This window comes from Heloderma suspectum, chromosome 2 (assembly GCF_057233095.1).
Source record: "Heloderma suspectum isolate Gila_16-S chromosome 2, 16-S_ref, whole genome shotgun sequence".
Taxonomy (NCBI): domain Eukaryota; kingdom Metazoa; phylum Chordata; class Lepidosauria; order Squamata; family Helodermatidae; genus Heloderma; species Heloderma suspectum.
Genome location: NC_139459.1, coordinates 378,409,927 through 378,437,026, shown reverse-complemented (window position 1 = coordinate 378,437,026; position 27,100 = coordinate 378,409,927). Strand labels below are relative to the sequence as shown.

The window sequence follows — 27,100 nt, the reverse complement described above, 5'->3', positions numbered from 1 at the left end:
AAAAAGGAGGGTCAGGGGAGACATGATAGAGGTCTACAAAATGATGCATGGTGTGGAGAATGTGGAGAGGGAGACGTTTTTCTCCCTCTCTCAAAATACTATAACCCAAAGAGGTCACCCCATGAAGCTGACTGGTGGGAGATTCAGGACAGATAAAAGGAAGGGCTTCTTCACACAGCGCAAAGTTAAGCTAGGGAACTCACTTGTACAGGATGTAGTGATGGCCCCCAATTTGGACGGCTTTAAAGGGGATTGGACAAATTCATGTAGGATAAGGCTATCAATGGCTATTAGTCCTGCTGGCTCTATGCTACCTCCAGTATCAGAGGCAGTGAGCCTATGTACACCAGTTGCTGGGGAACATGGGCGGGAGGGTGCTGTTGCACTCATGTCCTGTTTGTGGGTTTCCCATTGGGGCAGCTGGTTGGCCACTGTGTGAGCAGAATGCTGGACTAGATGGACCCTTGGCCTGATCCAGCAGGGCTCTTCTTATGTTCTTATGTTCTGCTTTCAGAAAGGTGGTATGAGACTGTGGTCCTCCTGTTTCCCCCATCCGTGCATTCCACACACACCCGCCGCCCCTGCAAAATCCCTAAGAATCAAAGTACATGTTCTTTAACGATTAGCTAGGGTTTTTCCCTAGTTTTTTTTTTTTTAACTGAAAAGTAAGTGTATGGGACCTAATATGGATCAGGACCCTGGAGTGAGGGGTACAGGATTTATCCCTTTGCCCTCTGCCTGCAATTTACATTACAACTGGATGCCTTTTTGGCAATGTAAAGAGTTACAAACACTTGCTCCTTGGGAGGAAAGCTATGGCAAACCTAGACAGCATAATAAGAAGCAGAGACATCACCTTGCCGACAAAGGTCCGTCTAATCAAAGCTATGGTTTTCCCAACAGCAACGTATGTCTGTGAGAGCTGGACTCTAAGGAAGGCTGAGCGCCGAATAATTGATGCCTTCGAACTGTGGTGCTGGAGAAGACTCTTACGAGTCCCCTGGACTGCAAGGAGGTCAAATCAGTCCATCCTAAAGGAAATCAACCCTGACTGCTCATTGGAAGGACAGATACTGGAGCTGAAGCTCAAATATTTTGGCCACCTAATGCGAAGAGAAGACTCCCTGGAAATGACCTTGATGCTGGGAAAGATTGAAGGCAAAAGGAGAAGGGGATGGCAGAGGATGAGATGGCTAGATAGCATCACCGATGCAATGAATATGAACTTGAGCACGCTCCGGGAGAGAGCGGAGGACAGGAAGGCCTAGCGTGCTATGGTCCATGGGGTCACGAAGAGGCGGACACGACTTAATGACTGAACAACAAAGAGTTACGATGGGGGGGCAAAGAGTTAAAGCCCCCCTACACACAGACACACCATGCTAGGATCTTGATCTCTGCAGTAATGTGTCTCCTGATCTTGTGAGGTCACATTCCATAACTAAAGGAATAGGCATATCATATGGAGTACAGCAGATTTCCTCTCCAAAAACAGAATCTCTCTGAAAACACTGGAGTACTGGCAACATCCTCGCTTCAGAGTGAAACAGAGTATGCCTGACCTAACTTTGCCAGCTGTCGTTGCCTTAGGCTTTCATGGCGCAGAAAAACGTTTGAGTCACTCTTCAGGATTTCACCAGAGCATGAAAGCTACACCTCCTCGGCATGCCAGAATAACATTCATCAGTAGTTTTCACTAAAATTTGAAAGAAATATGTGATAAGCCAAACTGCAGCTTGGAGTAAAAAGTACAAATGTGTAATTTTCAGCACTTTTTAACTTGCTGTACCTGTGGCAATTTGTATTGGATAGGTTTGAAATTGTGCACAATTTTAGACCTCATCAGGGAGATTATGGATGCCAAGTTTCAAGTTATGAGCTCAACAGGTGTCACTTTTATAAGCAGTAGAATTTTGAGGCTTATAATGGTTGAAACTTTTTTTTTTTTGGTGACTCACTGTAGATAAAGGTGCCCCTTTAACAAAAGAGGATGTGTATCTATCTGTTTGTACGTCAGTGCCCCAGCGCCAAGCCTGTGAAACCTAGGCACCTAAGACTTGGCATGCATACTAGGGGTGTGCACCATGGGGGTGTTTTGTTTTTAAAATGCATTAGGACACAATCCTATGCCTGTTTAAGACAGAAAAAGTACTACAACTCCCAGCATTCCCCAGCCGGCCATGCCGGCTGGGGAATGCTGGGAGTTGCAGGACCCTTTTTTGTGTCTAAACATGCATAGGATTGCGCCTTTAATTAATTTTAACGTGGAAATGTGGTTGAAGCCTCCAGGAACGTCTTCAGTCACTAGGGACAGACTTCCTGAACCAGTTCATAGCTTTGCTATACAGCAGGGGTGGGCAACACCTCGCCGTCACTTGGTGCAGTCCCTGCCACCAAGCCACTGAAACTCGTGGCGGCCCAAACATTGCCAGTTTGCCACCAAACTTGGTGGCAAACCACGAATGCAGCCGAAAGTGGCCAAATCTCACTTGTTTTGAAGCGAGATTGGGCTGCTTTAGGCTTTCTTAGCAGTTTGCTGCCAAACTTCAGCAGCAAACAGATGTGTGTAGGGCGTGCCCTGTTGCCTCACAGAGTGCAGCCTGTGCGGGAGGATTTCCGGGGAACAAACATGACCCCTGCACATGGTTGCCCACCCCTGCTATATAATTTGAACCTGGGGAGAGTAGTAGGCCTAGAGTTATATGGCTTCTGTCTTCCCCGCTACTGTGGGGCAGCCCACAGCCCTCAGGGGAATGGACATGCCCCTCCTTCAGGGATGCACCATAGCCGTGGTCACGCCTAGGGGCGCCAGCAGTCTTGGCTACCTTTAGATGGGGGTGGACACAATGCGTCCAACTCTGACAGCCGTGTAAGTTTGCTTGAAGGCTTCCCTGTATCAAGCTAAGGCCTGTTCCAAACTGTGGGAAGCCAGGTCTGTTTGCTAATAAGAGATAAAGCAGCCCTCTCCAACCTGGTACCCCGCCAGATGTGTTGGAGCACAACTCCCATCATCCCAAGCCAGCATGGGCACCAAGTTGGGAAAGGCTGACGTAGAGTGACGCAACGCCAGGGGGATTACGGGAGGAGGACAGAGTCCAGGGTCAGCAGTGAGGTCACCTGAAGCACCATCCCAAAGGGCCGGTTTGCAAAGAAGCTTGCACACTCCTTTGATGGGAACGCTGGTGGTACTGGTAGTGGGGTAACAGGAAGTGCGTTTTGTCATCAGTCACAGATTTGTGGCCTACATCTCCCATCATTACTCACTGCTGGCTCTGCAGGCTAGGGCTGAGGCGAGTTGTCGCCTCAGACATCTGAGGGCCACAAGTTGCGCCCCCGAGTTCAAGAGTAACAAATGCATGTTGTGTGACAGTGAATCATTATTCCTTCTAGAGGCCAGGTAGGCTGCCTTCTACTAACCGGCAGGGCAGCGAAACAGGGCCACCGCCAGACAAGGCAGGTGTTTCTGCATTCAGAGAAACCAAGCATGCAGTCAAATGGTAGTTCAAATACATTCCTTTTAAATGCATATCTTGAGCGTGGCTCTTACGAAAGTTTCTTTGGCAAAGTTTGCCAAGCTCACTCTCTTTCCCTTGGCCGACACTCAGGAGAATATGGCATTCACATTGACGAGTTCTGGCAAACATGTTTTTCTCCAGGTCTGCACCTGCGCCTCAGGTCACAGACAGTCCAGGAGGTTGCCGAGGCGATGCGCCTTCCCCTTGTAATTATTAGAATCAAGGCGATTTATTCCGCTTTTTCTCTCCGAAGAGTTCCCTAAAGACCCCCTTGCGACCAATAATGTAAACATCTGATTCAAGGGCGACATGAGGCCCAGAGCCTGAAGGAACCGTTAATGACTCCTGCACTGCTGGGATTTAGCCAGGCAGGGGCCGTGTCGGTGGGAGGTTTCCTCGCACTGCCTTGGGCTCTGAAACTATGGCTGGAATCCAGGTGTGATTCTCCGTCACAAGGGAGGCGACTGTCACAGCATCACTTAATGATACTGTTGCTGCCCGATGCAGTCTGTGAGATGCTGAAGGCAAAATGCCCCTTGAGTCTGATCAGGCGATCAAAATGAACCATTAGATTATTACAGGCCAGGAGTCCACTGTGTCTCCCAAATATGCTGAATTTCAACCATACACTTTTGCCTACCCATCACCACCCCCTTAACCAAGCTTAGGGTGCACTCCTATGCATGTTTAGACAGAACAAAGTCCTACAACTCCTAAAATTCCCCAGCCAGCCATACTGGCTGGGGAATTCTGGGAGTTGTAGGACTTTGTTCTGTCTAAACATGCATAGGAATGCATCCTTAGTCAGCCCGTACTTTCTGGTCATCCCTAAAAAAAACACTCTCTCTATATTGCCAGGGAGATTAATTTTGAACAGTTCAGTCATGATAACATATTATTGGACAGCTTGGTTTTCCTCACATAATCTCGACCAAACGAACACACACCAGCTTCGCTTTTGAATCATTTTATTCCTGCAGTTACACTGGTGCCATAATAAGTTTTAAAACGTGGGACTCTGCACATACTCGGATCAAACCTACCTCCCTTCCTTCTGATTGCCAAACATTTTTTTTTAATCTGTTATAGCAACAGAGCTGACGGGGTACTATGGGAGACGTAGTCCAACACATCTGGAGGGAAACCGGCTGGGGGAGGCTGTGTTATAGGATTCAGTATCTGCCTTCCACTCTGATCGAGGAAGGTCCCGACACCTGATTTTTGGGAATCCCCTCTCCACATACACACATCACAACTCAGCCCATTCAGCAGGGTCTACTGACTCTGTGTGACATTTTCAGGGGTGGTGATGGAGTAAGTGCCGTGGGAAGAAGGGGGAGGGGACATGGCTGGGCCAAGATATTTTGCTACCTGAGGGAAAGAACAAGATGGCACACTCTCCCATTCCATGTACAAAAGCCAACTGAACTGGCAGATGAATCTGTCTTCAACCCTCATGTTGGGCCAGCATCCTCCACTGCGCCTGGAAACATCAAGCTAACTTAGGAGGTTCAGAGCAGGCCACAAGTCACACAGGTCTTTCTTCTAACACACCTTGCTGCCATCTCCCAGCATCTGCCGCCTGAGGCAACTCCTTCATTCTGCCTAATAGTAGAGCCGGCCCTGGGTGGGGAAGGTTCACTCGCACCAGCACAGTTGGATCCAGTTGACATGGAACGAGAAGGCTGCAGAAGGCTATCAATGGCTACTGATCCTGATGGCTATATGCTACCTCCAGTATCAGAGGCAGTATGGCTATGTACACCAGTTGCTGGGGAACATGGGCGGGAAAGTGCTGTTGCACTCACGTCCAGCTTGTGGGTTCCAGGCAGCTGGTTGGCCACTGTGTGAACGGAATGCTGGACTAGATCGAGCCTTGGTCTAATCCAGCATGGCTTCTTTCTTTCTTTCTTTCTTTCTTTCTTTCTTTCTTTCTTTCTTATTTATTTCATTTCTATACCACCCAATAGCTGGAGCTCTCTGGGTGGTTCACAAAAACCTTCTTATGTCCTTATGACATCTGGATCCAACCCATAGAGCCTAACATATTGGGAATGTAGCAATGGTGAACTACGGAATTGAGGGAGGAAGGGAACTCCTATTACCATACAAAATGGAGGCTCAATAACAGACTCAACACAAATAGTAGGCCCAGGGAGGTCCAGATCTGATCGGGACTGTCATTGGGGCAATGGGTTAAAGTCGCATGCTCACACACACCCCACGGCACCGATATGGCTCCCTCCCACACACGGGCTATTTTTTCTTTTAATCAGCAACGCAAGTCCAAACCACGTGATTTGGCCTGCGGGATTGTCCATGGAACAGGCTGTGGTGCAACATGAACTGGCAACAAAGGCTTTCAGAGACATGGCGCTCAACGCGATCACCTGAAAATGGCTGATCAAGCCGTGGAGAAAGGCACAGAAGAGCAGGGGCGTGCTGATGCTGGTAACCCTAAGCAGCCATGAGCGGTTCCTCTCCCAAGATAGGCCAAAGGTCAAGGTGACCAGTGCCACCTTCTGAAACAGAGCCTCCAAGAAGGCCCAGAACCATCACAAAATGGCGATCCCAGGTCATGTTTCAGTCAGGCTGTCTAGAAGGATACCACAGTTCAGCTATCCCCAATCTGGTCCCCTCAAACTGTTTTGGACTACAACTCCCATCAACCCTGGCCAGCATGGCTGAAAGTCAGTGATGAGGGGCACTGCAGTCCAAAACATCTGGAGGGCACCATGTTGGGAAAAACTGCTTTCAAAGCTGCAGAGAGGTCCAGTGATTCTATTTCATTGTGATCCCGCCCACCCCCCATCCCCATGGAGCTCAGAGTTGCTTCCATGGTCCTTCCCACCCTTTTATCCCAACAACAACCTTGCAAGGTACGCTGGGAGGGAATGACTGGCACAAGGTCACTCCGTGAGCTTCTGTACTCAGGATCTGAACAGAGGACATTTCTGGTGCATGCTCAACATAAGATCAGCTTCAGAGGCCTCTCTCTGGGTGACCCTCTCATCTCCAGCAGCAAGGATGCCTAGCCGATATTTGACTTAAAAAAACAGTATGAATTCATAATGAAAAACTGAACAAAATAATCAGCTATTCTCTTTTTTTATTGATTGATTTCATTTATAGCCCGTCTTTCCACCAAAAATGGCAATTAAGGCAGCTAACAATAATAAAATACAGATAAAAGGAGAATCTTGATGACAACATCAAAATCAATTTAAAACACACTGTAATAAAAAGAAATAAACACCACCACCAATCCCCACAACACGTTAACAACAATTAGCTATGACATCATATGGCGAAGAGAGGAACGGATAATAAATGGTACGAGAGTGAAATGAAGCCATATAAAATGCCACTGATTGATGGAAATAATGGAACTATTAATGGGTGAGGGAGGGCTTAAAATTGTTTCCTTCCTTTGAAATGACAGGCCTCCCGATGGATCTATCCCCTCTGGTTATGGGCGCAAGCTATGTCTCTGCAAGACAAGGTTTATTCAGCACAGGTGACCAATCAGCTGTTCACAAAACTACTCAAGACACCTTGTAAGAAGATGGATCCAACTGATGTTCATCTTCCACATTCACTTAACAAAGTTTTATACTATATGAATTTTTAATTGGTTATTCTACTTTGGCCGGAAAAAAAATCCCCTCTAATTACACAAAACCTGTCTGTTTTGGAGCCCAATTCAAGGTGCTGATTTTGACATATGAAGCCTTACACAGCTCGGGACCACAGTACCTGATGGAACACCTCTTCCGGCACGAACCAACCCATACACTATGCTCTGCATCCAATGCCCTCTGATGGGTGACTCCTCCAATGGAGACTCAGAGGGCGGCAACAAGGGAGAGGGCCTTCTTGGTGGTGGCCCTCCATTTATGAAATAATGTCCCTGACAAGGCCTGCCTGGCCCCAATATTGTCATCTTTTCAGTGCCAAGTTAAAACTGCCCTCTTTTCTTAGGCTTTTGGCAGCATACAGGGTTTTTTTTAATCAGGTCCTGGGTTGTCTTAAATTGTTTTAGATATATGTTGTTGTTGTATATGCTGTTTTACATCCTTATGTAAAAGGTTTTTATACTTTATATAATGTATTTTAATGGTTTTTAATTTCTGTGAACCGCCCAGAGAGCTTTGGCTATGGGCTGATATAGAAATAGAATAAACGAAATGATTGGGAGAGGTCATCCAGAGGGTTGGGATAAAGTCTTCCTGGTATGCAGATAACACAGCTCTCATTTCTGTCTACTAATCTAAAAGAAGTGGTAGAAACCCTAAACTGGTGTCTGCAGGTGGTTCTGAGCTGTAGGAGATGGCGAGGTATTAAAAAAAATATTTACAGGAGATACCAGAACAATTATTTTGGAATTTAACATCTTTCAAATGTTGCAGTGATGAGCCTTTTTAATTTAATTTTTATTTAAATTATTTTTAGGCTGCCTCTAAGGATAGAGCTTTGCCATAGCCCAGTAAAAAGGGGACATGGTTTGGGCTACTGTTAAAGACAGTTCAAAAATGAGCTGGCATAAAATGCAGCCACCAGAATGCCAGAAGGGGCTAGATAGTCTACTCATATTACATTAACCATGTATCAGTTGCACTGGCTACATATTCGATTCCAGGCTCTACTTAAAAGTGTTAACGTTAACCTTTAAGATGGTGGGAACAGGTTATCTGGAGAACTACGTGCTCTCATACGAACCTACCCTCAGCCTATGGCAGCAGAAGCCTATTGACAGGTTCTCTGGCCTGTCAATAAGGAAGAATACGTTATCAGGGCCTTTTCAGTGGTGGCCTCACATCTTTGGAATGCCCTTCCCCCAAGAACTTGCATGGTCTTCTCTTTGGAGGTTGTAAAAATACTTTTTATTCAATCAAGCTGTCTCTTGGTTTTTATTGCTGGTTCTCTGTGTTTCAATCTGATGTTACTTTGTGGGATTTAAAAAATTGGGCCATTTTCATAGTGTTTTTAATCCTAATTCAGGATCAAAATAACTTTAATACCACTACATGTAATTATGTATATGCTTTCCAACCCTAGCTTCTGAATAATTGGATAGGAAGGTCTGAGTCCCACCTCAATTTCTGCTAGGATTGTAAGCATTTGTAGGGTCACCTACATTCTCCTGTAGGTATCCTTTGATATGACCTAAACTGTGTTTTGTGAATGAAGCATTTTTCACCCTCAGAGCATTTATATGGCTTCTCACCTGTGTGTGGTCTTTGATGGAATGTAAGGATATTCCTCTGACTGAAACGGATTTAAATTGTTACTCCCATGAGGATTCTTCGATGGGAAGAAAATGTTTTGCTTTCACGCAAGTTCTTTCTGCACTCCCAACATTTACATCGTTTCTCCCCTGTGTGGATTCTTTGGTGCAAAGTCAGGTTGGTTCTCTGACTAAAGGCACAATCCTATGCATGTTTAGAGCGGAAAAAGTCCAATTCCCAGCATGCCTCCAGCCAGCATGGCTGGCTGGAAGCATGCTGGGAGCTGCAGGTCTTTCTTCAGTCTAAACATGCATAGGATTGCGCCCTAAAGCTCTTTCCACACTCGGGGCATTGATACAGTTTCTCCCCTGCCTGGATTCTATGATGTCTTGTGAGGCTTGCACCCTCAGTGAAACTCTTTCCATACTCTGAACATTTATGTGGCTTCTCCCCAGAGTGAACTCTTCCATTTGTGCTAAGGTTGAATTTGCTAGTTAAGAGTTTTGCATGTATATTATTCCCTTCGTAACATTCTTGCGGGATGGAATTTCATGGAAATCGGCACCTTCAGAACCAACGGATTTCTTCCTCCAGTTTTGTTTTCCTCCAGTTTTCCTTTTCAGCCGTTTGCTCTCTTTCTTGGTCTCCCTCCCATTACCTGCAGGAATAAAAAGGAAAAGCTGATAAGGAAGGAACGGGTCATCAAAACAGGGAACTTACCCAATCAACTGCAGAACAGAAAAGAGTGCATGTCAGGGGGTGGGGTGCGCAAATCTGGGCACAATGTCGGCTCCAGGTTTTTGAGGGCCCTCAGGCAAAATACCCTCAATGGTCCCCTGACACACTAAGTAGCCTCTGTATATGTGGTACATCTCATAGATCTCATAGAATCACAGGGTTGGAAGGGGCCTACACGACCATTGAGTCCAACCCCCTGCTCAGTGCTGGAAGCCTGGTTCCCAGGCGGTCTCCCATCCAAGCACTAACCAGGGCTGACGCTGCTTAGCTTACGAGATCAGACGAGATCAGGCGCATCCAGCCCTTTGCTACACTGTAGAGGAAATGCCCCAGAAGACCTTTGTATATCGAGGAGATAGTGTGACATCCCACAACTGCTTCTTTTATGCCTGAACCTCCGGTGAAACCCTTAAAACCAGGCCATTTAAAGGACCATCTAGCTTCTTGGCCCGACTCCCTGATTTTCAAACAAGGCAGGACGGCCTTGGAAGTCAGGGAGGATCTCTTTGGCTGCGGTCCACCTGCTAATTTAGCTTATCTTTTGGGTAAGGTGAAAAAATGCCTAGACATCATGAGACCATCTCAAGAGGTGTGATTGATTACAGAGCTGTGAAAGACAGCATGTCATCATGGGAGACTTTGGGTATGCAAGTCCCTCCAGAGAGCCACTCAGTGGCGTTTCAGCACAGACTGGGACCACACAGAAGTGCTGTGCATGGGCCGAAAGGAGTCTCTCTGCTGTCATTATCTGGGGTTCCTGACAGCGGAACGGAGGAGCAAAAAAGATACCTTGCTCAGTTTAGACTTATAACATCCTTTGTTTAGCTGTAATGTTCTGCCTGATAGTTAAATACATATTTGACTCACAGAATCCTAGAACAGTAGGGTTGGAAGGGGCCTACAAGACCATCGAGTCCAACCCCCTGCTCAGTGCTCACTTGTGTGGTCATTACGTCTGAATCCTAAAAGAACCACCTTGTCCTTGGCAAAACAACTGCTTTGGACGCTCTGCAAGCATAGAGTCCACCAGTTCAGTCCTGAGCAACTCCAGTTCAAACTGCAGGAAGGATGGAAGGGCCTCCTCCTGAGACCCGGAAGGGCCACTGTGGGATTATTTCATCTGTGGTTTGTTATAATGGACCATACACAGCCCATAATAACAGGCCTGCAGTGTATTTCATGCTAAATGCTCCAGGTCAGCGGTCAGGCAGAGAGACTGATTTACAACCTTGATGTGCTGTCTGGTAGTATTATACTCCCATTGCAAGTTGGGAGACTGTGCTGGAGAGTGTGGCTTACAGCAGCCCTGCAATGTACATAAGTTAGGTTACTGCAATGTGCTTTCTTGAAGACAGTTCAGAAGCTGCAGCTTGTGCAAAATTCAGCGGCCAGACTGGTAACAGGGACCCGAAGGTCTGGACATGTAATACTGATTCTGGCCTGCTTGCACTGGCTGCCTGTCTGTTTCCTAGCCCAATCCAAGGTGCTGGTTTTAATCTATAAAGCCTTACACGACTCGGGACTGCAATACCTGACGGAGCGCCTCTCCCGACACGAACCTACCTATATATTCTGCTCAGCATCTAAGGCCCTCATAGAATCATAGAATAGTAGGGGTGGGAGGGGCCTACAAGGCCATCGAGTCCAACCCCCTGCTCAGTGCAGGAATCCACGTCAGAACATCCCTGACAGATGGCTGTCCAGCCTCGTCTTGAATGCCTCCAGTGTGGGAGAGCCCACCACCTCCCTAGGTAATGGGTTCCATTGTCGTATTGCTCTAACAGGAAGTTTTTCCTGGTGTTCAGCCGGAATCTGGCTTCCTGTAACTTGAGCCCATTATTCCGTGTCCTGCACTCTGGGATGATCAAGAAGACATCCTGGCCTTCCTCTCTGTGACAACCTTTCAAGTACTTGAAAAGTGCTATCATATCTCCCCTCAGTCTTCTCTTCTCAAGGCTAAACATGCCCAGTTTTTTCAGTCTCTCTTCATAGGGCTTTGTTTCCAGTCCCCTGATCATCTTCATTGCCCTCCTCTGAACTCTCTCCAGTTTGTCTACATCCTTCTTAAAGTGTGGTGCCCAGAACTGGACACAGTACTCCAGATGAGGCCTAACCAGTGCTGAGTAGAGGGGAACTACTACTTCCCGGGATTTGGAAGCGATGCTTCTATAAATGCAGCCCAAAAGAGCATTTGCCTTTTTTGCAGCCACATCACATTGTTGGCTCATATTCAGCTTGTGATCAACAATTCCAAGTCCTTCTCGCTTGTAGTGTTATTGAGCCACGTATTTATTTTTATTTATTATTTATTATTACATTTATATCCCACCTTTTTTCCTCTTTGAGGAACCCAAGGTGGCATACATAATCCTCCTCCTCTCCATTTTATCCTCACAACAAGAACCCTGTGAGGTGGGTTAGGCTGAGAGTCTGTGACTGGCCCAAAGTCACCCAGTGAGTTTCCATGGCCGAGTGGGGACTAGAACCCAGATCTCCTGGCTCCCAGTCCAACACTCTAACCACTACACCACACTGGCTTTCTACACCACGTATCCCCCATCTTGTAACTGTGCATTTGGTTTCTTTTTCCTAGGTGCAGAATTTGGCATTTATCCCTATTAAATGTCATTCTGTTGTTTTCTGCCCAGCGCTCCAGTCTATCCAGATCACTTTGAATTTTGTTTCTGTCTTCCAAAGTATTAGCTATCCCACCCAATTTGGTGTCATCTGCAAATCTGATCAGCATTCCCTGCACCTCCTCCTCCAAGTCATTAATAAAAATGTTGAAGAGCACTGGGCCCAGGACTGAGCCCTGCGGTACCCCACTCGTTACCTCTCCCCAGCTTGAGAAGGTCCCATTGATAAGCACTCTTTGAGTCCAGTTCTGTAGCCAACTGTGGATCCACCGGATCGTTGTTTCATCTAGCCCACTTTGAGCTAGTTTGCTCATCAGGATATCATGGGGCACTTTGTCGAAAGCTTTGCTGAAGTCGAGGTATATGATGTCTACAGCATTCCCACGGTCCACAAGGGAGGTGACTTGATCAAAAAATGAGATCAGGTTCGTCTGGCAGGACTTGTTCTTGACAAATCCATGTTGACTTCAAGTAATCACTGCATTGTTTTCAAGGTGCTTCCAGATGGATTGCTTTATCATCTGCTCCAGAATTTTCCCAGGGATTGATGTCAGACTGTAGTTCCCAGGTTCCTCCTTTTTACCCTTTTTGAAGATAGGGACAACATTAGCCCTCCTCCAGTCATCTGGCACTTCCCCCGTCCTCCATGATTTCTCAAAGAGAATAGACAGCGGTTCTGAGAGTTCTTCTGCCAGTTCCTTTATTACTCTAGGATGCAGTTCATCTGGCCCTGGAAATTTCAAAATAATGAGGTGTTCCTTGACCATATGCCTATCGATCTCAAGCTGCAATCCTGCCCCTTCAGCCTGCACTTCGTCGTTGCCAAGGGGGTCATAGACCCTCTTTTGGGAGAAGACTGAGCCAAAGTAGGAATTGAGCACCTCTGCCTTTTCTTTGTCATCTGTTATCGTTTTGCCATCCTTATTTAATAGCTGAACAACCATTTCTTTCCTCTGCCTTTTACTATGCACGTAGCTGAAGAAAGCCTTTTTGTTGTTTTTAGCATCCCTCGCTAACCTCACCTCGTTCTCAGCTTTAGCCTTCCTGACGCCATCCCTGCAATTCTGTGCTACCTGCCTGTACTCTTCCTTTGTAGCTTGTCCTTCCTTCCACTTCCTGTATGTGTCCTTTTTTGTTTTCAGGTCATCTCTAAGCTTTTTGTGAAGCCACATTGGCTTCTTCTGTTGTCTTCCACCTTTTCTTCTTGTTGGAATTGTTTGTGATTGTGCCTTGAGAATTTCATTTTTTAAAAGCTCCCACCCATCTTGGACTCCTTTTCTCGTTAGCGTCGCATGCCATGGGACCTTATTGATCATTGTTCTGAGTTTATTAAAATCAGCTTTCCTAAAATCCAGGGTACGTGTTTGACCACCTCTGGATGCCTCCTCTGACGGAGGACCGGAAGGCAGCAACAAGGGAGAGGGCCTTCTCAGTGGTGGACCCCCAGTTCTGGAATGATCTCCCTAATGAGGCCTGCCTGGCACCAACCTTGTTATCTTTTTGGCACCAAGTTAAGACCTTTCTCTTCTCTCAGGCATTTGGCAGCATATGATGAACTTTTAATCAGGTCCTGGATTTGTTTTACGGTTGATTGTTTAAAATTGTTCTAGATATACGTTGTCTGTGTATGTGCTGTCTGTTTATATGGTTTTATGGAAATGGTTTTACACTTTGTATAATGGGTTTTAGTGGGTTTTAATTTTTGTAAAGTGCTCAGAGAGCTTCAGCTATGGGGCGGTATAGAAAATGTAAATAATAATAATAACAATAATATTCCTAAGAACATAAGAAGAGCCCTGCTAGATCACACCAAGGGTCCATCTAGTCCAGCATTCTGTTCACACAGTGGCCAACCAGCTGCCTGTTGCTCAATTCAAGGTGTGGGTCTTAACCTTTAAAGCCCTAAACGACTTAGGGCCCGGCTATTTAAGGAACTGCCTGTCCCGCTATGAACCCGCCCGAGTACTTAGATCCGCCGGAGAAACCCTTTTGAGGGCACCATTACCCGCAGCGGCCAGCTTGTCAGGTATGCATGAAAGGGCTATCTTCTGTATTGCTCCCAAACTACAGAATGTACTCCCTTGAGAACTACGACTGGCCCCCATTCTCCTGGCTTTTAGAAGGAGCGTAAAGATGCATCTCTTCAATTCAGCCTGTTAAAATGTGTAGTTTTTAATGTTTTTATTGTTTTTAATGTTCTTGTTTTTATTGTTTTAAGGTTTTATTGCTTTAAATTGCTGGCTTGAAGGCTTTTCAGCAGATAAGGTGGTATATAAATGTTAATAATAAATAAATAACGTCCTACTTGTGGGCTTTCCACAGGCAGCTGGTCGGTCACTGTGTGAACAGAATGCTGGACTAATATTTATGTACTTGACTCGTATCGACCTTTTACCAAAAATGGCACTGATGGTGGCTTACAATCACTAATAAAACTTGATAAAAACAATAATAAAATAAATACATGAAATGCAATTAAAAACACGAAAACAGTAGAGTAAAAACATCCTCCAGCCCAACAGACCTGTTAGATAGCCTTTGGTCTGATCCAGCAGGGCTCTTCTTATGTTTTAATGACTTCTAATGACTCCAGTTAGAAGACCAACTAATACATTTTACAAATAAACCAACATTTTACTTAAATAAACAAACCCAAGGAACGTGGAGCGCCCATGTCTTGTCAGTGACATCCCGACAGTGCTGAGATATAGACGAAGAAGAGCAGCAAGTCCTGCTTCCGCATCTGCCAAGGAAAGGAGGGAGCCTTACCAAGAGAGGCGGGATTCCTACGGTCCTTCCACCCTGTCTGGATTCTTTGATGTGTCCTGATGTGCACTCTCGGACTATAGATCTTTCCCCCCAGTGAGAATGTATACAGTTTCTCCCTTGTGTGGAGCTCTTGATGTTTACAAAGGTGGTTCCTCCGTCGGAAACTCTTCCCACATTCTGAGCACATATATGGCTTCTCCCCTGTGTGGATTCTTTGATGCAGTTTCAAGTATGTGCTGCGGCTGAAGCACTTTTCACAACCAGAGCATCTGTAAGGCTTCTCTCCCGTGTGGATTCTTTCATGCAGTTTCAGGTGCGCGCTGCGGCTGAAGCACTTTCCACAGTCAGAGCACTTATAGGGCTTCTCCCCTGTGTGGATCCTCCGATGCGATTTAAGGTGTGAGCTGCAAACAAAACACTTTCCACAGTCAGAGCAGGTATAGGGCTTCTCCCCTGTGTGGATCCTGTGATGTCTTCCAAGGCTTTTGCTGTCACTGAAGCCCTTTCCACACTCAGAGCACTTATAAGGTTTCTCCCCTGTGTGGATTCTGTAATGGGCGGTAAGGCTCGAGCTGTCGCTGAAGGTTCTTCCACACTCCAGGCATTGATATGGTTTCTCCCCTGTGTGGATTCTTTGATGTCTTGTAAGGCTTATGTTCTGACTGAAGCTCTTTCCACAGTCCAGGCATTGATATGGTTTCTCCCCTGTGTGGATTCTTTGATGGTAAGTAAGGCTTGAGCTCTGGCTGAAGTTCTTTCCACACTCTGAGCATTTATACGGATTCTCTGCTGCATGAATTCTCCGATGTCTAATAAAGCTCTTTCTCTGACTGAAGCTCTTTCCACACTCTGAACATTTCAGCTCTTTCTCCCCATTGTGCATTCTTTGTTGCGTGCTAGGGCTTGATTTACTTGTTAGGAGTTTTGCAACTTGAAGGAATTTAGTCCTTTTGTTTTCTTTCGGACATTCAGCAATTGGAATTTCAGGGAACGTGGCCCTTTTAGGAGCAAACAATTTCTTCCTCCAGTTCTGTTTTGCTTCAGTTTTCCTTTCCTGCTGTTTTCCCTCTCTTTCGCTCTCCTCTTCATCACCTGGAAGAATAAAGACAGGAACCTGATGAGGCATGGCATCTCAAATGAGGAAACAAAATCAGTTAACTGCTATATAAGTAACAGAATGAAAAACACTTAGTGGAGAAGTTGATCTCATCACATATTAATAGAAGTCAATGTATAGAGGTTTAGATGCCCTGCAGGCATAAAGTCCCAAGTTCAATCTTTAGCATCTCCACTAAAAGCACTGGCTGAAACAGAACATTAGAGTAAACAATATCGGTCTAGATGAAACAACAGTAAATTCTTATGTTGGTATCTGCAAGAAAGCCTAGTACTGCATAGCCGTTTCTCCCACAGTTTAGACACAAATGGGCTATCATTTTGTTCCTTATTATAATCTCTCTTTCATGGTTAATACAGTCTCACTGTCATGGATTTTAAGAAAATAACTGCTTGATTGACCTCACATGAGGAACATTCTATTAATTCATTTTGGTGTTCTTGCTCCTTGGTTACATTCTGACTGGATGGTATAATTAGGGATTCCAAATCAGCCTGACCCACACCCAGACTCCCAGGCACTGTGAAGGGAAAATAATGCAAGATCTCCTAACTCCTGGATGTGGTGAAGGTTCCAGCTTGGAACAGGAAGGATCAACTCCTGCTAGAGTGAGGTTGTGCCTTTCCAAACATGATTTGACATTGCACTGGGAAGGAAGTCATGGGGAAGAAGCCAGGGCTGTCATTCCTGGCTACAGGGAAACCCCAACTCAGAAGGAGGCTCCTTCTTGGTCCATCCCCCTTCCTCCAAAGATGAGCCTGGGTGGCTGCCTCTGACACCAACTATGACACCACCAATGCGGGTCTGAGAAGGAGTTCTCACCCAGCGCCCTACTTCCCAATCAGAGGCATCCATCTTAGGAGTATGTAGATATGCATTCATTAATGAATTGCATTTCCATACCACCCAATAGCAGAAGCTCTCTGGGCAGTTCACAACAGTTAACTTACCCTTCCCCAATCCCCAACTCCCACTATCTGTGCTGCCTGGGGATGATGCTAGTTGTGGTCCAGCACCCTAGGTTGGGGGAAGTTAGTTTAACCATTACTTGAAGGGTTCTAGGTATGTTAACTTGTGTGGTCCGGTAGGACTTTAGGACTAAATAAGCAGAGGTTCCAAGGAAAGTGGGGATCAGCCACTGATGTCATCCATGGCATTCCCTACAGGGTATTGATCCAGACAAAGAACAGCAGCAATTCCTGCTTTCAGGATGATCCAAAGGCCTTACCCAGCGAGGCCACGTTTACAAAGTTCTCCACCATGACTTCCCATTGCAGGGCCCTCTGACCTGGATCCAGCAGAGCCCACTCCTCCTCCGTGAAATGCACAGCCACCTCCTTGAAAGTCACCAGACCCTGAAAGAAGCAGAGGAATGCAACATTTTTCCCCCTCACAGACAAGGTCAGCATTCAAAGAGACAGTCAAAGTGAGGTTCTCCTGCAGGAATCCAGGCTTCCTGGTGGACAGCATTTGCAGAAGCTGAGAAGGGAGAGACCACAGACCCAAGGGGGATGTGCAGGGTGGAAGCACCCAGGCGGCCTCCTACCTGATCCGGTGACTGCCCAGCAACCGTTTCCACTCCCTCACAAAAGGCGAAAGGCGTGGACTGAAGCACCAGGGACATTTCACTGCCTGTGAAGGAGATCAAGGAGGTGAGAAGATACTTCGTCTTCTATAAGCATTTTTGCATTTCAGGTCCTGGGCTGAAATCAGTTTGTCTCCCCACTGCTTTTTGGGCATCATTCAAAGTGCTAGTCTGGATTTCTATAAAATCTAGATCTATTGAAACCAAACTCCAAGAGTGGCTAAAGAGAAGCGTCTCCTCCCTGACACAAAAAAGCAGCATTTCAGGCCTATTCAAAATTTGAATTGAAATATGCCCCATTAGAGTCCTTACCCAGAGATGTGGCAGCTCCGTCACCCTCTTGCACGATCCACCTGAACCATGGCCAATGTCCGGTGTCTGACAGAGCGTGTTCTACCTCAGGGAACTTGGCAGCTACCTCAGGCAGCCCCTGCACCTTAAACAAAATAGAGGATCTGAGGCAGGGAATGGTGAGGACAGAAATGGGGCAGGCAAAGATTTAGAGCAGCATCTCTCAATCTCCTTGACCTCATAGCACTTTCTAAACATAAGACCATAAGAAGAGCCCTGCTGGATCAGACCAAGGGTCCATCTAGTCCAGCATTCTGTTCACACAGTGGCTAACCAGCTGTCGACAACAAATCCACAACCAGGACATGAGTGCAACAGCACCCTCTTGCCCAAGTTCCCCAGCAACTGGTACACATAGGCATACCGCCTCTGGTACTGGAGGTAGCATACAGCCATCAGGACTAGTAGCCACTGACAGCTTTATCTTCCATGACTTTGTCCGCTTCTTTTTTAAGCCATCCTAGTTGGTGGCCATCACCAACATCTTGGGCTAGAGAACTAGTTTAACTATGCATTTTTCTAATGATCCCCAACATGGAATTTGCCTTTTTTGCAGCAGCTGCACACTAGATTAACATTTTCATTGGGCTGTCCACCACAACCCCAAGATCTCTTTCAGTCACCACGAGGCCGGATCCCAACAGCGTATACTTGAACCTTGGATTTTTTGCCCCAACATAAATCACTGTACACTTGTTTACATTGAACTGCATTTGCCAAATGTCCATTTTCCCAGTTTGGAGAGATCCTTTTGGAGTTCCCCGCAATCCCATTTCCTTTTAACCACCCTAAATAATTTGGTGCCATCAGCAAGCTTGGCAACAAACCTCACTGTTCACTCCTAATTCCAGATAATTTATGAACAAATTGAAAAGCTTTGGTCCCAATACAGATCCCTGTGTTTCCCTTCTTCTTGAACTCCTGTTGCCTTCTAAACTTCCAGGATCCACAATCCACTCACAGCCACGACTTTGACAGGTGAGAACATAAGGATCTGTGGACTGGCGATACTAATCCAACACAGACATGAGAAGGGGACTAGCACCAGTATCTTATCCTTAACCACTCACAAACAACAAAACAAAATAGGTTGAAAGAAAATAATGTGTATAAAAATATATATAACGAATATATAACAGTTTTAATATACAAACTAATATTTCACACAAAGTTTAAAACATCCTGTTAGCAATCTAACTTTATCATACATATATAGCTGCCATACTGATTTCCCCAAAAAGGCTATACTAATGCCTACATCCCATAAACACTAATTACAGCCCTTGTTAAAACAATCATAGAATCATGGTAGGGGTGGAAGGGGCCTAGAAGACCATCGAGTCCCACCCCCTGCTCAGTGCAGGAATCCAAGTCAAAGCATCCCTGACAGGTGGCTGTCCAGCCTCATCTTGAATGCCTCCAGTGTGGGAGAGCCCACCACCTCCCTAGGGAATTGGTTCCATTGTCGTATTGCTCTAACAGTCAGGACGTTTTTCCTGATGTTCAGCCGGAATCTGGCTTCCTGTAACTTGAGCCCATTATTCCGTGTCCTGCATTCTGGGATGATCGAGAAGAGATCCTGGCCTTCCTCTCTGTGACAACTTGTCAAGTACTTGAAGTCACATGAATCTTTTCATGATGTTAAATTTTCTACATGGAACCACTAAATATTAACTATACAGATTCTGCACTCTTCTTCATGCAGTTGGTAGGTGAATGCAATAAAAAAAAAGTGAGGGGACAAAAACATTTCCTCCTACATCCAAGGATGATTAGTTCCTTCTATCTATAGCAGCCGTGTGCTATACCACAAAAAATAAACAGGGCTGTTATTTAGAAGAGGTTTTTTTTTAATACTGACACTCTGGCCAACTCCTACAAAAGCCTTGGATGCTGTGTGTCACCATGAGAAGGGGACTAGAACAGGGCAGTTCAAACTCCCTCCTAAAACCAACCAACCAACCAGCCAAGAAAGGAGACAGCAACAAATGAAGCTGGTGTAGCCCCCAGACTCTCTCTGCCGCTTCCACTGGTAGCAACGTAGTTGTGTCGGCTGCTGCCCTCTGACACTGGGCAACGTTTCTCTCTCTACTTGCAGAAGGTGCCTCTACTTCAGGAAACCCTACCCCACACACTCAGAACCAGCCTAAGGCAGCATTGTTGGCCTAAAGGATTTGGGACCACCTCTCTTTGGATGATTTCCAGGATAATTCCAGGATTGGAGAGGGTTCAGAGGAGGGCAACAAAGATGATCAGGGGACTGGACACAAGGCCCCATGAAGGGAGACTGAAAGAACTGGGCATGTTTAGCCTTGAGAAGAGAAGACGGAGGGGAGATATGATAGCACTCTTCAAGTACTTGAAAGGTTGTCACAGAGAGGAAGGCCAGCATCTCTTCTCGATCATCCCAGAGTACAGGACACAGAATAATGGGCTCAAGTTACAGGAAGCCAGATTCCGGCTGAACTTCAGAAAAAACTTCCTCACTGTTAGAGCAATACAACAATGGAACCAATTACCCGGGGAGGTGGTGGGCTCTCCCACACTGGAGGCATTCAAGACGAGGCTGGACAGCCACCTGTCAGGCATGCTCTGATGTGGATTCTTGCATTGAACAGGGGGTTGGACTTGATGGCCTTGTAGGCCTCTTCCAACCCTACTATTCTATGGTTCTATTCTATAATTTAGCCACCGGTGGGAATTTTTAGGAAACCATCCCACACTTTTCAGCACTCTCACCTGCTGCTCTTCCTGCTTTTTGTCCTCCGCCTGGCTCAGAAGGAAACCTTCTGCCAGGGCCACGGCCTGGGAACTGGTCTCCGGCCCACACTCTCTGACCCAGCTCTCTATCTCTGGGGGCAGGATGGCCAGAAACTGCTCCAGGATCACCAAGTCCAAGATCTGAGACTTGGTGTGGCTTTCTGGCTTCAGCCACCGACGGCAGAAGTCGTGGAGTTGGCTGCAAACCTCTCGGGGCCCCTCAGCCTCCTGGTAGCAGAACTCTCTGAAGTACTGGTGCTGTACATCTGAGCTTGTGTCGTCCCCACTCTGGATCTCCTGCGCTGTCTTTTCCCAGAATACCCCCCGGGTGCCAGTCTCAATTTCATCAGGTCCAGTCAAGTCTTGCTCTGCCATCTTTGATCCGAGGTGGCTTCCAAGATTACTGAAGCATTGACATCTTCTTTGGCCTATTTCTCTCTTAAGGCAAAGGCTGTGAAGGCAGGTGGAGCTACAAAGGCCTGCAAAGTCAAGAGGCTGTTTTTTGCTCTGGTGGCGGGACGGTATTTTACAAGCATGAGTGGATGTTTGCAGTTCCTGAGCGGGTCTTCTCTCTGTCGGAAAGGAAGGTAAATGCTAAGAATCAAACCTCTTTTAGCCCAAGAGTCGAATTCCATTTCGGAGAAGCTCTCAGGGGCTGCATTCCAACAGTGGGTGGAGCAAAAGGGGAGGGGTGAGAGGCAAAAGGGGCAGGAGCATATTTCAGGAGCAAATACCAGCATATTGTCGCTTAAGCTCTTCCTGCAAGTAAGTAAGCCTTAAGGGAGGCATGTCAACCTTTCAAAACGAGGGGAAAACTGCGCAGAAGCCGGAAAACCTGCAAATGATCGCCAGTCAGGGGAAAGGGAAGGAGGCATTGCCATCTGAGGAACCCCAAAGGCCTAGATTGGGACCCCAGGTATGCCGAATTTCACCCATGGGTATGAGGTTCTGGACTTCTAAACTAGAGATTGAGAAGGGAGGGAGGCCCAGAAACCAAAACCCAGAGTGGGCTGAGGAACACACAACACACCACCTTGAGTACTGCTCAGTCTGTAACACGCCCCCCATCTTTCTCCTCTCCTCTCCTCTCCTCTCCCCTCCCCCTTTCCCGATCCCCCGCTCCGTAACAGCTTCCTCCTCCAAAGCCTCCAGCAAAATCTCCTGTCCCCTTCAGCCTACTCTGCAAAGCAGGGATGGGCAACTCCTGGCCCTCCAGACGTTTTGGACTACACCTCCCATCAGCCCCAGTCAGCCTGGCCAATGCTCAGGGATTATCGGAACTGCGGTCCAAGGCATCTTGCCCTTTCCTGCTGAAACGCAAGCCAGTTTGACCAAGGGTCCGTCTAGCTCAGCACTCGGTTTTCACAGGGGCCAACCAGCTGCCTGTGGGAAGCCCACAAACAGGATGCGAGCGCAAGATTTACAGGGCAGGGGGTCTCGAGCCCGGTGGGGAGGCAAGAACAGGAAGGGCTTTGCGGGCTCTGCAGCCAGGGAGGAGGAAAAAAGAAGCTCCCGCTGCTCAATGGAGACTCACACAGGCCGCCTCCCCCTACGGCAGCCTTTCCCCAACCTGGGCTCTCCAAACTTTGGACTTCAACTCCCATCAGCCCCAGTCAGCAGGAGCAGTGGCCAGGAGTTCCGGGAGTTGTGGTCCAAATCATCTGGCGGTTGGGGAAGGGTGCCCTGGGATGAATGAATGGCGGGTCCCTCTTTTCTCACCCCCCCCCAAATCACCCAGGCTGGGCTTCTCTCCCGCTGAGCCCTTCCAACGCCCCCTCCGCTCCCCTGCCTCGCCTCGCCCCCCCTCCAGCCCCTGGGAGTGTCCTGCGCCCAAGGGCTCCTGGCACTGATCAGCCCCCTGCCTTGGGCTGAGTCTGGGGTGGGGCGGGGCTCAGGCTCTCCCTCGCCAATCTGGAGCTGCCCCCTTCCCTACCCCTTGCCCCCGCCCGTTCCCTGGCTGGGCTCTCCCCACCCCGCCCTCTCCAGGCCCCCCGGCCACCCCGCTGCCTTGCCATCCCCACCGTCCGCTGCGCCCCGAGCGCGCTTTGCGCTCACCAGACGCCTCCCGGAGCCGCCCCGGGCGCCCCATGTAAAGGGTCAAGAGCCCCCCAGAGCAGGGGAGGGGGGCAGGCAGGAAGTGACGCCCCCCACCCCGCCTTCTTCCCTGATGCCGAGGCCTTTCTCGGAAGTCAGCCCCCTCCCTCATTTCAACCCAGGGGCGGCTGGTGGCTCCGGGTTCGGCGGGGCCGGGGGGGTCCATTCTGGGTTCCGGCCAGAACCAGCCAGAACTCTGAACGAGCTATCCAGAGTGCTGAACCTTACCCCCAAAAGGGGTTAGGCGCCTTGGACAGCTTCTTTAGAGTTCTGACCGGTTCCGATGGAAACCCAGAGCGGGTTCACAGCCCCACCGAAGCAGGAGCCACCAGCCGCCACCGCGTGGGTCACAGGGTCCTTGGGCCTCGTTTCTTTCTCGCCCTGCCCTGGGGAGAGCTGAGAGAGGGTCCGAGGACGCAGCAGCAGCAGCAGCAGCGCAGGCCCAAGTGAGGCTGGAGCCGCGCGCAGAGAGTCGCAGGCGCTGCCAAGGAGGCGTTCCCGGTCATCCACGTGTTCTCCCTTTTGCACGGACCAAGGGCGCAATCCTGGGCATGTTTCGACAGAAAAAAAGCCCTACAATTCCCAGCATGCCCCAGCCAGCATGGCTGGCTGGGGCATGCTGGGAATTGTAGGGCTTTTTTTCTGTCGAAACATGCCCAGGATTGCGCCCTTTGCAGAATAAAATAATAATTGGTTTTTGTTTTGGCGTTGTTTCGAAACCCTGCAGTGGGACACAGAAATATCTTCCAAAAACCCATATAGTGTAATACTTTGATTAGGGATAGCCACACAAAAAAGGCAAATTGCCCACTGACCCAGTGGGACCCCTGACATTTCCCCCACCCCCCCAGTGTTCAATGCCAGCAGTGCAGGAACGCCCCTCATCCGGTGGAACTGTAGCGGAAATCAGAGTCAGAGTGACCACGGAGTGAAGGAAAAAGAGATTATTTAACGCGCGGGCTTAAGGCTGGAATCGTTTCCAAAGAGCCAGAAGCCCCGATTTACATCAGCACATTGTTTTCATAGATATTGTGACACATAGGAAACGGCTCCTCCTCCCCCTCCCGCGTGGGGTTGCAGTCCTCAACATTTCTTTCTCTTAGCACCATTGTTTATAATACAAGAACTGGGTTATAGGGTAGCCGTGATAAGGAGAGAACAGCAGAGAACAAGATATACAATTGTATGACCTTTGACAAGATAAGGAATTCCTGTGTCTCGTCAGCTTACAACAATATATTCAAGGGAGAAAGAGCTCAGCAAGAACATGAAGCATGAGACTGCATGAGGCTACTTAGTCTGACCCCCGATATGGCTGCTACAGAACAGCATCTGCTTTTCATGCTGGCGGTCCCCGGTTTGAGTCTAGGGTACAGCCCCGCACTAGAAAAGCGCTGGGCCTGGGGCACACCTGAGCCAACGAGGAGGTTGTTTATTCGTTCAGTCGCTTCTGAGTCTATGTGACTTCAAGGACCAGCCCACACCAGAGCTTCCTGTCGCCGTCGCCATCCCCAGCTCCCCCAAGGTCGCGTCCGTCACCTCCAGAATATCATCCATCCATCTTGCCCTTGGTCGGCCCCTCTTCCTTTTGCCTTCCACTTTCCCTAGCATCAGCATCTTCTCCAGGGTATCCTGTCTTCTCATTATGTGGCCAAAGTGCTTCAGTTTTGCCTTTAAGATCATTCCCTCAAGTGAGCAGTCTGGCTTTATTTCCTGGAGTATGGACTGGTTTGATCTTCTTGCAGTCCAAGGCATTCTCAGAATTTAGCCTTGCTCCTGCATGGGCCCACCAGCCCTTTTGGATCACCCTCTCCCCTGGACATCCATGTGACCAATCCTCCTCCTTTATGTTGCCTGATCGGCAGCCCTGCAAGGTGGCATCCCAGCAGGACGGACTGCCCCTCCCACAGACGGACTGCCCCATAAACTCTGGGGGGAGCACCTGTTCCACGTGTGAAGCTGAGAAGCCTGCGTTCTCACACTCCAGGGAACCCAAGGGAGCAGACAAGATGTCCTGCAGACCTGAAGTTTAAAACCCCTGGCTGAAAGGATTCTAGGAGGGACCTGTCGTGTGTGTAAAAAAGACAAGTGCCATCAGATGCTCTTTCCTCTTCCCTATTCCCAAATTCTTCTGTACAGAACAGGGAGGGTGGATTAAAATACCCTTCCCTCCTCCAAAGGGGGCATTGTATACCTGTCCTGCATAGTGTGATACTTTTATTAAAAAGGTAAAGGTGTCCCCAACCAGTCGTGTCCGACTCTAGGGTGTGGTGCTCATCCCCATTTCTAAGCCAAAGAGCCAGCGCTGTCTGAAGACGCTTCCGTGGTCATGTGGCCGGCATGACTGAACACCGAGGTGCACAGAGCGCTGTTACCTTTCCCGCCGAGGCGGTACCTATTTATCTACTTGCAATTTCTTGCTTTCGAACTGCTAGGTTGGCAGAAGCTGGGACTGAAGACGGGAGCTCACTCCGTCACGCAGCACTCGGGTCTCGAACTGCTGACCTGCCAACCTTCCAGTCTGCAGTTCAGCGTCTTAACCACTAAACCACTGCGGCCCATTAGATACTTTTATTAGGTCAGCTCAAAGATCACAAAAATGTCAAAGCTTTCAAGATCTCTTCATCTGGCGAGATGTTACCAAAAACGTTCCAAAGGAAAAAGATGTTGCTGCTCTTTGTAACATCTTGCCTGATGAAGAGATCTGGAGATCTCGAAAGCTTGCACATTTGGGGGTGGGGGTGGGTTATCTTTGAGTATTACACTATACACTAGTGTAATACACTAATCAAAGTATTACACTATATGGATTTTTGGGTTTTTTTGGAAGATATTTCTGTGTCCCTCTGGGGACCTCTGCAGGGTTTTGAAAAAATACCAACAAACAAAGAAGTCTTCTTTTTCTTCTTCTTGTTATATTTCGTTTAGGGTTTTTTCCCCAGGCCTTGACATCTCTATTCTTTGCCAGAATCTCCTGTTGCTCCCAGTCTCATTGACATCAGGACCTCTTTCTGTTCCGGGGGGGAGATGAGGGATTCTCCCTGCAGGGAAGGCAGACAGAGATTCAGACTCGGGGAGAAATGAGAGATTGGGGGAGTCCCCCAGCTGTACCCAAAGACTGAAGCCTTTACCTGGTTGATCGTCAGACAACGCACGCACCCCGCCACTCCTCTGTCCATAGACTTTCAGCCTAGCCTCCCTCACAGGGTTTTTGTGAGGATAAAATGGAGAGGAGGAGGTTTATGTAAGCCGCCTTGGGTTCCTTGCAAGAGGAAAAAAGGCGGTATATAAATATAATAATAATGCACATAAAAAGAAATAAAACCGACCTCCCCACTGTGGGTGTCGCACACACGATCTGGGTGAAACGGAGTATGGCTGTCCCTAATTAGCCTGCAGCGTTGTTTCGCCACTAGGGGCAGCCTTCCTCAACCCCGCGCCCTCCAACGCATCTGGAGGGCGCCAGGTTGGGGAAGGCCGCTCTAGGGCTTCCCCTGCACTCAGCCGCACTTGGCATTCACCAGGCCCTCCTTTGCCAGGAGTGGGGCGGGGACTGGGCAGGGAGTCAGTATGGCACCCCTCTAGGGCGCGGGACTCCCTTGCTTTAACCCTTAAATCTCCCCCATCAAGCCAAAGGAGAAGGCGGCTGCTCGCCCCTCGCCCTGCACAACCCAGCCCTCCGGAGGGAGAGAGGCTGTTGTTGTAGCCGAGGGCTGCCAGACTCTCAGAATCTTTCTGTCCGTTTGTGCTGCTCCTGGCAAACAGACCTCGAGCCCTAGTCGTGTGCTCGGCCTGTGCACAAAGCCAAACTCTGAAGCCACGACCTTGACTAAGGTTCACCTTGTAATGCTGCAACTTCTGAATTGAGGGAGGGGGGAAGGCGGATAAATGGGAGCCTTCCCCAACCTGGCGCCCTCTAGATGTGTTGGACTACAACTCCCATTATCCCCACCCGGCATGGGCACTAGAGGATGATGGCGGTTGTAGTCCAGGCACCGGGTTGGAGAAGGCTACGCACACTACGGTTGGGAAATGGTCCCTTGGAAGAAGCAGTCTAAGGAAGGAGGGAACACGACTATTCCTGAAAGGCAGAAGACAAGGAGATGACCTGGACCAAAGAAACAATGCTGTAAACAAAACGAAAGCAAAAACATCTAAACCGAATCAAGAGCATACAACAAATTATCAGAATATGCCTAGCACTGGTGCAAATATCTCAAAATAACGGTCCTGAATCATGAGACTGGGAACACGTTCTGTTTTTATATAATTTTCTGTGAATGGATTAGTATTTGCGCTACAAAGTC

General features: G+C 48.0%; 1 protein-coding gene and 1 long non-coding RNA gene across 4 annotated transcripts in view; one reads left to right on the top strand and one right to left on the bottom strand.

Annotated features, from left to right (window-relative positions):
- The window catches only part of LOC146356295 (uncharacterized), an 867,031-nt gene that overhangs the window by 57,218 nt on the left and 782,713 nt on the right, over positions 1 to 27,100 (top strand). The gene's annotated exons all lie outside the window — the stretch shown is intronic.
- Positions 6,613 to 23,263, bottom strand: LOC146356320 (uncharacterized). Of its 3 annotated transcripts, none has more exons than XM_084831439.1 (7): positions 23,108 to 23,263; positions 20,679 to 21,271; positions 17,901 to 18,018; positions 17,550 to 17,635; positions 17,232 to 17,358; positions 14,887 to 15,978; positions 6,613 to 9,401 (listed from the first exon to the last, which is right to left on the bottom strand). In XM_084831439.1, exons 2-7 carry the CDS (start codon positions 21,072 to 21,074, stop codon positions 9,238 to 9,240), a joined length of 1,983 nt encoding a protein of 660 aa, XP_084687565.1. In that variant the 5' UTR covers positions 21,075 to 21,271; positions 23,108 to 23,263; the 3' UTR covers positions 6,613 to 9,237. The 3 variants fall into 3 exon arrangements, with proteins under 3 accessions (XP_084687565.1, XP_084687564.1, XP_084687563.1); XM_084831438.1 differs by having other exon boundaries at positions 17,901 to 18,024; positions 23,108 to 23,214; XM_084831437.1 differs by lacking the exon at positions 23,108 to 23,263 and adding an exon at positions 22,755 to 22,808 and having other exon boundaries at positions 14,770 to 15,978; positions 17,901 to 18,024.

Excerpts from the sequence above, each read along its gene's own strand:
- LOC146356320 (XM_084831437.1), bottom strand. The coding sequence starts at position 22,788 with ATGGGGCGCCCGGGGCGGCTCCGGGAGGCGTCTG. Across the intron at positions 17,636-17,900 it reads CGGAGCTGCCACATCTCTGG|GCAGTGAAATGTCCCTGGTG; the intron begins GTAAGGACTCTA and ends TCTCCTTCACAG. Across the intron at positions 15,979-17,231 it reads TGTAAACGTGGCCTCGCTGG|GTGATGAAGAGGAGAGCGAA; the intron begins GTAAGGCCTTTG and ends TTATTCTTCCAG.